Source organism: Pteropus alecto, unplaced genomic scaffold (assembly GCF_000325575.1).
Source record: "Pteropus alecto unplaced genomic scaffold, ASM32557v1 scaffold88, whole genome shotgun sequence".
NCBI classification, from domain to species: Eukaryota; Metazoa; Chordata; class Mammalia; order Chiroptera; family Pteropodidae; genus Pteropus; species Pteropus alecto.
Window position 1 is genome coordinate 11,686,604 of NW_006494611.1, and position 11,808 is coordinate 11,698,411.

Sequence of the window (11,808 nt, forward strand, 5' to 3'; positions counted from 1 at the left end):
ACCACATGCTCTTGTTCTCTGCCCCACACCCAAGGGCCCAGGGCCTGAGTGGGCAGGCCCACCCCGGTCAGAGAGTCTTTTGGGGTCCCCAGCAGCTCCACTTGAAGTTCATTCATTCAACAATCTCACTGGATTTACTCAGTTCTAAGACTTACCTTTTCCACATTTGAATCTCTGAAATTAGAAGGCATATAACAAATGATCTGTATATTTAGTATAGAAATATTTCTCCACCCCTCCTAAAGCATGGGAAAACGATGGTGCATCTAACAATCTTAGACTTGAAGAAATAATATAGCAACAAGTGCCGTTCATGGAGGATCTGCTTGGGACAAATACTTTGCTACATGTGAACACTTTATCTGTGGCGCCTCATTTACTCCATGACCAAAATGAGAATTTGATATTGTGCTGTGCGCTAGCTGAACAGATTTGACAGGAGCTGTCTCGAGCCTACATTGAAGATTCCAGGGCCAGTGTGTACTCAGTGGGGAGAGTGCAATGACCAATTAGCGACATCTGCCTCGGGAGTGGAAGGGGTGAGGGCTCTGTCCTAGGTGGTAGGGTTTATTATTTCCATTTTTCAGTCCCAGTTTCTGAAAAGCTAAGCAGCTTCCCTAGGTCATAAAGGTAAGAAATGACAAAGACAGGATTTGAGCTTAGGTGTGTCTGATTCCAAAGCTCTTTATTTATTCTTTATTGCCTCAATAAATATGTCCTAAGTAACCACAGTGAGTCAAGTGCTGAAGAATTTGCTAACACAAGGTTTCTGCCCTCTGTGACCATCTGGGATATTATAAAATGAATTCAAAGGCAGCAGCTACTAACTCTGGAGAACTCTGAGGAGCAACACAGAGGAGGTGCCATTTGTGTTGCCATTAGAAAAGGACAAGGAATTTGCCATTTGGAAAAGATGGGGAAAGGCATTCTAGGAAGAGGGAACAGAGTGTGCAAAGGTGTAGAGGCAAGAAAGTAAATGACGTATTCAAGGATGCTATGCTGTCCAGTATAGGATATAGGGGATTTGGTTGGGTGGAGGAGTGTGAGGTGGGAAGAGATCAGTCTGGAAATGGACACTGGAATTCCATTGCGAAGGGCCTTTATTCTATAGATAGAAGAGAACTGTGGAGAAATTAAACTGTAGAACACTCCTGGAAAGCCGTGGTGCTATGTGGAGGCTAGACAGGATGCGATGAGGCAGGAGGGAGCCTGGCTGGAGATGGTGCCTCTGGAAAAAGGCAAGACAGGGACAGTGCTGTTCATTGCTCCTGGCGACTTCCATTCACAGGAGCTTGTTTCCATCTGTGTTTGGTGATTTTTGGGTTGTGAGCGCATTTTTTCTTTGCTGACGTTAGAAGTTCTTGGGACCCAAAGTAGAGATGCTTCTCTCCAGAGAGCGTCTGTGCTCGTCTACGTTTGATGCTCAGTCTTGCTACTGTTCTGAGCCCATGCGGCCTCCTTTGCTTACCCCTAGGCTGTGCCAAGTGTCTGCTTCAGCTCTCTACTTTGCCGGGCAAGGCCTTTTGAAGCATCTGGTCCGACATTCCCACTTTTGGATTCCTCTTTTGTGTATCTCTTAGGCTTGGGTTTAAATATACAGTTGACTACCTGCACTTCTTCCCCATGAAAACTGAACAATATCCAAGTGCTTTTTGACCTTGTCTCTCACTCAAAATCTAGAGGCTTTGTTTTTCAAATGAGAGATGAAAAAATAACATATGTTTTGGACAAACTAAAAATCAAAGCTGCAAAAACAAATTTTGAACCCACACCTATCTACGAATTCAGTCTTTCTGAGAAGAACAGTAACATCAGGCCAGAAGCCAGATCCAATTTGTAAGAAATAAACCAATAAGTAAAGATTAAGCGGTAATCGTAGAACAGGGCATGGGCATTACTGATTAGATGTGTTTGTTAATTACATCTAAGCCCCATCTGACTACAAGATGTCTATGTGAAAGAAATCTTCCATTATTATGAAGCAACCTTGTGAACAAACTCTGTCCTTTAGGCTCAGTTTTAAAGGGAACGAGGCAGTAGCCTGGGAAATGGACACACACTTGTATTCATTCAGGTGTGTGAACATGCAATACTGATGAAATGCATGTGTATGTGCACACACGTATTCCCTAAGGATTTCTGAGCACGTACAAGGTGTCAATATGGATTCACCGTATTCACTTGGGGCTTCACAAAGGCCACATGCAGTCCAAAGGGAGGGGTGCACTTGTGGTTCTGTTGCACGTTAGGGGTTGCCCAAGAATTAGCATCTAGTGTTCCTGTTTCGTTTCCTGGAGATGCCCTCTGTTCTTACTGTGCCTCTGACCTGGATCTCTTTTCCTTACTGGCAGTGTGCAAGAGGGGTAGATGGGCCAAGGGCACAGTTAAGAGTGAGGTCTGCCATTTTAAACCCCTTGAACTCTAGATTAGGAATCAGGACATGGGGCATTAGATCCTTGTTCTCACCTGTACAAAGGTTATTTCTAATGTCCGTTGTGGTTCTAAAATGCCATAACGATTGTGAGCACTCATCACTGCTCTGGGCTTCAATACCCTGCATATCTGTCTGCTGCTGTTTACTTTTACATTTACTTTGCAGTTAGCTTATCTGTCATCCGTTTGACTGTCCATCCATCCATCTATCCATCCATCCATCCGTAAATGTTTACTGTGCACCAGATCCTGTGCCAAGTTCTCCGACATCATTCTTCATTTCTATAGTCTGGCATTTTGTTGCCTCTAATCTGCTGCACCCTGGAAAGCTAGATTTCTGAATTGATTAAGGATTCGGTGTAAAAAGTAAATACGGAATGAGTAAGTAAATCATGCCCATATGACAGAACAGCAAGTAGTTGATTATGACAATTAAGGCACTGTAATTTATTCGATGAAAATACAGAATAAAGAAGATGGTACACTCTGATTTCAAAGATGTATATATATGAACACAAGAACTGGAAGGGAATGCATGATAATTTAGTTACGTTTTATGGGGTGATAGTTGATTCTTCTCTTTTTGAATTTCCTTTGCTTTCATATTGAGGTTTCCATTTCTCGTGCTTTGGGGCAGACATTCATTCATTCAGCAAACGTTTCCAGTTGCCCATCACTGTCAGGCCCAGCGGGAGATTTTGTGGTTCCTACTCTCAAGAAGCTTCAGTCCGCTAGGAGGAGACAGTGATGCAATGAATAAATTGCCTGGGAGGAGGATGGGCAGAGGAGGTATAGCTCAGGCGAAGGAGGTTTTGAAGTTTTAGTATATGCTAAACTCTACAGTTGGCACCTCTGTGAAATAGCCACAGGAAAGCTATTTGGTCCCAGTTACATTAATAGAAGCTCGGCAGAGTCTTGGCACGAACACACCTAATATCTACTGTTTCACCGAAGGTCAACAACACTGAGTTATTTATACTTGTGATGGGGACTGAATCTATAGTCCTTTTGGTCTGACAAGTGGCCTGGCTACTGTCCCCACCACGGCACCTGTGGCTCTCCACTCTCCCACAGGAGTTTTTGTTGGAAAAATGGTCCCCAGGTGAACGTGAACTACTAGTACTACTGAAATAGCCACAAGAACTCGGCCTTTGGATAAATTAAAGTTTGAAATATTGAGTTCGGGTGTGGCTCAGAGTCTGCTCTACATAGAAACAAGGAAAACATAACGGTCAAGCCAGAATTTAAGAGTTTTGAATAGCTTTTTATTGGCTTTGGTAGTTTTCATTATTCTTTATTCTTTTTTATATTAAGAGTCGGAAGGAGACACTTATATTTGAGGTGCAACTTTGCTGCCATTTATGGGCGAATATATGTAGGATTTGGGAATTGGGATAGTCCTACAACACGTCAAGGGCCTCCACATTCACAATGGCCACAGATTTAGTTTTTTTGGCGTTTTCTGTAGGTGAGCTACAGGACTGAAAAAAGCAGCCATTCTCATAATAAACTTTAAACTTGGGCTCATTACCAGACCACACTCCTGCAGTATACTACAAAAAATATTTTAAAATAAATTCTGTATTTATTATATGAATAACATAATTATAGTAACTCGCACTTTATTATTATTATTATTATTTTAACACACTGAGCTTTAAAGGTACAAAGCATCTGACTCCCTTTACCTGTGAGAAACCCTGGTTCTCTTCAGTGGCAAAAGGAAAGTGTCTCCTGTCCCATTAGCCAGGATGGGTGCTGTCAGCAAATCAGGACAGAAAAATTTTAAATACGTGTCGAGGTTGGACTGGCTTTCTTTTCCAAGCCGAATTATTCCCTCAGCGCCCATTTTAGGTTAAATGTGCTTGTCTCCCTCTCTTCACCCCAGATTGCAGGCTCTTCATTGAGTCATAAAGTGAGCCCCGGAGATGTAAAGTGAGCCGCTAAGAGTCGCCGGGGCAGTGAGCAGCTGCACTGAGGCCAGAGTCCAAGTCTTGCTCAGCCTGCTTTATAAGATCGCACAGTCATCAGCTGTGCTATTTTTAGGAATTCCTGCTCAGAGTTGCTGCTGCTTTCGTCAGACTGCACACATCTCAAGGGGAACCACTTCCTCTGTATGGTCCAGAAACAGGTGGAAAATGGCAGTGCATCCACGGGTTTCTTAACGAATGTGCTCATTCTCATGTACCTTAAACGGCCTTACATTTTCAAAATAATGCTATTCAGAATAATATAAAAGAAGGTCAGGCACAAGGCTCTGACTCTTCTATTTGCTGGATCAATGAACTCTGCCCACTTCATGCCCTCGAATCCATGTCTTGTTCATCTCTCAGTCTCTCACTGTGGTTTAGGAGATTATGAGCTTGTGTGTTAGATTGGTAAAGCATTAAGAGGCTGGATGCACAGTGCTGGGGTGGGTATGTGAGGGAGCAGGCGTGGCCTTACACTGCTGGCGAGTGTAAGTCCATACGACCTTTTTTGGACGGCAGCTGTTCACATTTTTTTCCATGTGCTTCCTCTACAACCTGAACCCCACTTCTAGGTGTCTGTTCTAGAGAAATGCCCACACCTCACAAAGAGGCATGTACAAGAATGTTGACTGCCATTGCAAATGAGCGGACTGTCTGGCGACAGGGAAATTGCTCGGTAACCTATGAGGCACCCATTCTTTGGGGTGCCATGGAGCAGTTTGACAAAGTGAGGTGGATCCACATATGCTGCTCTGGAAAGATCTCTAAGACAGGCTGTTTAGTGACAAAAAGCAAGCTGCTCAGTAATGATGTGTGGTGGATGGACTTGATTCGTGGGGAAGAAACATACGTGTAAATATGGGGAAAGACTGGAAGGCCACACACCGAAGTGTGGTGACTATGTCCTTCTGTGGTTGGCAGTTGCATGAGTGTCGGCTTTTTCTTTGTAGCATGTTTGCATTGTAATTTATTTAACCCCTCCCCATGGATGAACACTGGGGGCTTCCAGTGTTCTGATGACAAACCATGCTGCCATCAGTATGATCGCACGGATGTCTTTATGCACTTCTGCAGGTATATCTGTGAGATAAACTCCCGGAAATGGAATGGCTGGGTCAAAAGCAACTGCACTGGTAATTTGATAGAAGCCATAAAATTCCCCTCCATCGGCGTTATTCCATTCTGCGTTCCCATCAGTGACATAGGAATGTACCTTTAAAAAAAATCGAGGTAGAATTCACGTAATGTAAAATGAACCATTCTTATGTGTACCATTCGGTGGCATTTAGTACCTTCGCAATGTCGTGTGAGGGGAAAACCTTGGTCTGCAATGTTTGAAAGTGCTTTACGATGAGAATGCATTTATGTGCTCCTCGTTTAATTAAAAGTGAAAAAGAAAAATTAGAGGGTAGAGCTTCCGAGTCAGACAGCTCTGGGTCTGGATCCAGGGACAGGCCTTCACTAGTTGTGTGACCTCAAGGAAATTACTTATTCTACATGGGGCTCAGTTTCCACATCTTTGAGACAGAAAGAAAAAAAACTTACACTGTGGAGCTAGTGAGAGGGTTAGATGCATTTCCGTGGGAAAAGCAGCTGGTCCATCGCAGAGGTGAGGTGTTGGTTCCTTTCTCCCCTGTGCATTCTGGAGGTAATGAATTCAGAGGCTCTGGCCTCAACAGCACGAGTTCAAATCCCACCTACCCCCTTTTTCTGTGCCATCCTAGGCAAACGCTTTCATCTTTTTGAGCCTCAGTTTCAATGTGTAAAATGGGGATAGAAGGGTGTGGTGAGGACCAAGTAAGGTAACACATATGAAGGGCTTGAAACTGTGCTTGAAACCACAGTACACGCTCTTGAAATGGGGCTGTTAGGATTTTTGCCAGCCCCTGGCCTAGTGGCCTGCACCCTAGGTGCCCAGCGGTGAAGGACCCCATGAAGCTGTAATGCCTGCTTCTCTCTGTTCTCTGACCCAGGGCCATTGGTGCCAATCCTCTGTACTGTGACTGCCACCTCCGCTGGCTGTCCAGCTGGGTGAAGACAGGTTACAAGGAGCCAGGTATTGCCCGCTGTGCTGGGCCCCCAGACATGGAGGGCAAGCTGCTCCTTACCACGCCTGCCAAGAAGTTTGAATGCCAAGGTGAGCCCAAGAGCGTGAGAAAGGGGTGGCGGTTACTGGGTTTCGTCCCCACGTCCCACTGTTGGTGGCCACAAGACCTGCCCAACCCTGGCTGGGCCTTCCAGATGCTCCTGTGTCCCTGTGGTGACCAGCTGGGTGGGAGGGTCAGGTGCAGGAATGAGGCACCTGTGGCTTGTTAGCATGGCTGCCTTCTCATCTTGACATAACATGAATGAAAAAAGGCAGGCAGAAAATCTCAGGCTATAAGTAAGGGCTTTAATCCTTCCCTGGGGTTATATAAGGAAAATAAAAATAGCAGCAGCATTGCTGGAAGCCCCGAGCCTCTCAGCAGTGTAAGCACTCAGGCCTCCCTTTGGTGGAATTGTGCTCAGCAATTAGCTTAAATCCCTGAGCCACTGGACGCAGCTGCAACTCTCCTGACATTTGCAGAAATACAGGGCCTGAGCGTAATCGGAGGTTTGTAGTTTGCTCTGAAGGCAGCTCACCCTGGACATCTATAAATGCTTGTTCCGGGATTGATTGATTGACTGACTGACGGCCCAAACCCCAGGAGCCCTGCTGAGCAGAGGGAGGTGTCTGAGTGGCTGCCCCAGGCCCAGCTTTGTGTGCTGGGGGACAGCCGGAGGAGTGCGCTGGAGGCTGTGGGGCACGGCCTCTGCCCTCTACAAGCTCATACACCACCATCAGAAATGAAACTGACAGCCACAGGTTAATGAGGAGGCCCTGGGCCACCCGGGTGCATGATCCTGTCACAGGGACAATAGTTCAGAGGGGCCCAATCTGTGGCTTGGCTATTGGCTGTTGGCTATTTCAACAATTTAGGTTGAAACATTTGCTCAGGATTTATTTAATCAGATGAGATTGGTACCGGTGAGAAGTTTTTGTTTTTGTTTTTTAACTTTTTATTAAAATACAACGCACATAACAGAAAAGTACACTGATCGTAAGCGAATGACTCTGAATTTTCACAAACCGAACATACCCAAGTAACCAGCACCCGGATCAAGAAGCAGAATTCCACCTGTACCCAAGAAATCCCCTCACACTTCATTTCAGTTATTACCAAAAAGTGTTTCTGTTTCTATTCATACTCATGCCTCTTCAGCAGAACCGATATTTCTCCACTTAAGGAGTCTTAAGAGGAAAACTGAGTTAGCTGGCTGTTCTCACTGTTTATTCTTGTGAGGCCCGAATGTCCCCCACAGGAGGTGCCTAGGGAGCTTAGCTGCCAGCTCCTTGTCCACCTCCAAGTTCAGGGAAGGGCCACCAGTGAGTCCTGGAGGGGCTGGAGAAGGTCATGCTCATAGCTGGAGAGGCGACAGGACAGGGTCCTTCCCCGTTCAACCTTGGAGAGAAACAACTTCAAGGCCAATGGATATTTTCCTCCTAAGTGTGGCCTCCTCACAGAGCTGAGTCTTCTCTCTGCCAAGGTGGCCACCCGAGTCATCCTGATCAGCAGATGACACGGCTGGGGGTAGTTGCCTCAGAAGGGTGTGAGGGGATCAGAAAAGGTCAGCTGACTTAAGCGCTCTCACACCGATGGCCTCGCCCTGACTGCCATGTGGAAGGCTCCTGATGTGTCCAGCTCCAGCCCATTAAGCACTTTTTGCAGATTAGCAAATTTATAGTCCCTACAGCTCCATGGGGCAGGGACTGTTATGAACCCCATTTTACAGAGTAGGTTCTGGAGGGTGCAGAGGGGGACTGTGAAAGGAGGGTGAACATGACCCAGAGGAAATACAGGGAGCGGCAAAGGAGTCCTTGGGGAGAGAGCTTCCCACCACCTGTTTCTCAAGAGCTGGGACGCTGGGGGTGGCGAGGTAAGGGGCTCCTTACGCAGCACCCTCCTCCTTACACTAACACCCCCACTTGCCTCAGGTCCCCCCACCCTGGCTGTTCAGGCCAAGTGTGATCCCTGCTTGTCCAGCCCGTGCCAAAACCAGGGCACCTGTCATAATGACCCCCTCGAGGTGTACAGGTGTGCCTGCCCCAGTGGCTATAAGGTGAGTGGAGGCTGAGATGGGGGGGAGAAGGGCTGCTTGAGTGTGCGGTAGGCCAGGGCGGAGTCTGTCTCGTTCCCCACTCTGCCCGCAGTGCCTGAGAGCAGGGCCTGGCCCAGAGCAGGCGGTTGAGTGAATGTTTAATCAATGACCCAGCATATGAATGAATGAGCAAAGAACACCTGGGACAGACAAGCCAAACTACTGAGGGGGCTGGCTGTCTGTTGGCTCACACTAACCCCTGGGTCTCCCTGGGGTCCCTATCACTCGGTCTGTAGGGCCGAGACTGTGAGGTGTCCCTAGACAGCTGTTCCAGTGGCCCCTGTGGAAACGGCGGGACCTGCCACACACAAGAAGGCGAAGATGCCGGCTTCACGTGAGTTGCCTGGAGGGGCTGGCATCTGAGGGGCGGGGTGCTGATGGAGGCCGGCACCCAAGCCTCAGTGCCCTCCTCCTCCAAATGGATGGTCAGCAGCACCACCACCACCCTGCCTCGTGCTCTGGGGGGAGTTGGGGGATGGGCTCAGAGGCAGCAGACGGTCCCCAAAGGCCTCTCCACACCCACTCACGCCGAGCCCCTGTTGTCCAGGGGCAGTGAAAGCAGAGTGATTAGGGGGAGCCAGTCGCTCGGCAGGCAGGGTGGGGCTGGGGCTTGGAGCTGAGCCGCCCACTCCTGCCCCTCTTTCTACTCTTGCCAGGTGCCACGAGGGTCTTTTGATGGCACTCAGACTCCATGGCCAAGGGCATGTGCAGTGGCAGTGACAAGGGGCATTTTGGGGGCATTTTAAACCCTTATAACCTCCACTAACCTGAGGCCTCTAATGGAAGCCAAATGTCTGTTCATTGTGCCAGTGCTACCGGCAGGCAGGGCCCTTAGCCAGCTCCTTCCTGTCAAGCCACCTCCCAAATCCCTCCATACAAGGGTGGGGAGGCCTACCCAGAGGTGGGAACAAGTCCTGGTCACATCCTCCGCGGCCTTTTCCCCCACCGCCCACCCTGGCCCCACCCCCATCATCTCGTGGGTCACCCTGGTCACACAGGGGCAGCCGGTCTCCCACTGCTCAGTGAAGGGCTGGCCCTTACGACGCGTCACTCAAGTCCTCCCAGTGTGGACATCACCATCACCTCCCAGTGTGGACATCATCACCTCCCAGTGTGGACACCCCACACTGACCCTCCTTCCCCCAGGACCCCTCAACGAGCCCCCCAATTCTCAGAGCTATCCCAGGTCCAGAGCTTTTCTGAGAAATACTTGGTATTTAGTTGCTGAAAATAAATTGCCAAACTGGCTCTTCAGAAAATGATGTTACACCTCCTGGCAGAAATGGCCAAACCTGTCTTTGTAAACCCAAATTACCAGGTATTAGAAAAGAAACACTAAATGGCTTCCCAGCCCATTGTCACCTTGGAAACGGTGTCCTTACGATAGGCTTTGTCTTCCTCCGGGCTTGGGCAGCAGCTCCATTAAAGCTCCCTGCTCATTCCCTGGAGTCCTTGGCCGGGGGACCTGTCTGTGGAGAGTTGGGGGCTGAGAGGACACCCCCAGAAACTCCCACTGCTGGGCAGAGAAGGGGTACAGCTGGGGGCAGCCCCTTTCATATTTTGCAGCCATACAAGTTGGGGGCCATCAGGTGGGCTCTATATGTAGAAAAGGGGTGGGCGCCTTCCTGAGTTACCCCTCAAGATTACCCCTGAGGCTTGAAAGGGCCTCCTCAGTTATTCCCCCCAATCTCCTAGGACTTTCTGAAATACAAAGCTAATCTTGAGCCTGCTTGAGCCCCCTCTGCTGTCCCCCACCAGTCTACATGGGGGAAAATTAAACTCTAGGACATACCCCACAACGGTGGGCTTCAGACCTTTTTGCTCCTATACCACCCCCCGCCAAACAAAATGTTAAAACTACATACCCGCTCACACATTCTTAGAGTGACGGAATTTTTCATTGTAAGTTTAATTTTTTGTTGCAAAGAAGGTAATTGTCGAGATATTGTAAATATTATTAACATTTAAAAATAAAATTATCACTCTTTTATCATTCTCAATGGAATCTGAATAGCACAGCAAATTGATACCGTTTAAAAATTACATGAACAAGCTCCTCTTTCACAATTGGAACATTTACCTTATTCTTTTTTCTTCTTGAACTAGTATTTCGATTTTACTCCCGTACTCCCCACCCCATTTTCCAGATAACGTAATGTTTTCATGCTAGTCTTTTCTTGAGTACCCTGCTGTATTTCTCTGCCACCAATATGGTTATATAAATTTAAAGTTTTTTTCTTATTTTTTGTGACCATAAGCCTCTGATTAAAAGTTTCTTTTGTACTGAGTTATCATTATAATTATCAATAATATACACTCGATCAGAACATTATTGTTACAAAATTTGATTGATAATTAGTACACATAAAAGCAAAATTTTATTAGACCATCTCTTAATGAGATAGAGCTTTTTTTTTTCTTCTCTTAGTTGGTTCATGTGTCCACGAGCAAATCTTACAGAATGAGAGGATTCGGCAGCCTACATATATATGAATACATATACATAGCTATAAATGCTGAAAAAGTTTGTTCACATAAATAAACTGATAGAATTAGGAGTATTGCCATACCATTGAAGTCTTTGAAACTCTTTTGAGTTTATGTGCCAAAAACTCCAGAGTGATCTGTCATCAAAAATTATTTTTAATGCTCTATCAGCTGACCATTTCATGAAGTCTTCCTTCAATTATTTTTAACACAGGGAACTGGAAACCTCTTGACTCGCAAAAAACATTTTTTCATTCACTTTCCAAAGATCAATATTCGTTATTGTCCCTTTCTTTGGGTCTGAGGATTTTAGGCCCCAGGTATGTCCCAGCTTGGACTTGGGCTGGAGAGGTGTGTGTGCCTTTCTGGAGTTCTGGGGCAGGTCGATCTAGAGAAGAGTTTGCAGAACTTGATCTGGAAATTAATTTCTCAGTCCTCCCTGACTCACATACCCCTTGGAAAACCCCAGGTGCCCCAGGGTAAGGTGTGCCTGGTTTGAAAATCACTGATCTCCAGGGCCCTCCACAAGCTGCCCTTGTTTACCCCCCAGCCCCATTCTCACCTGATCCCTGAAGTCAGTGCTCCCAAAGGCCTGGACTATCTGGATGAGTAGGACACCTCCTCCCAGAGGACTCCATCCACAGGTCCCCTCCAGGCTTTTGCCCATGCCTCTGCCCCCACTGTCTTACCTCCCCTTCATGCTCTCCTCTGTGAGGGTCCTTGACTCACTCATCACCTC

The 11,808-nt window shown here is 47.1% G+C and overlaps 1 protein-coding gene across 1 annotated transcript in view; it reads left to right on the plus strand.

Annotated features, from left to right (window-relative positions):
- The window catches only part of SLIT1 (slit guidance ligand 1), a 156,128-nt gene that overhangs the window by 133,309 nt on the left and 11,011 nt on the right, over positions 1-11,808 (plus strand). The window contains exons 26-28 of the mRNA XM_006926015.3: positions 6,377-6,540; positions 8,419-8,543; positions 8,819-8,916. Coding sequence (XP_006926077.1) covers positions 6,377-6,540; positions 8,419-8,543; positions 8,819-8,916 — 387 coding nt within the window. The remainder of the gene's footprint in view (positions 1-6,376; positions 6,541-8,418; positions 8,544-8,818; positions 8,917-11,808) is intronic.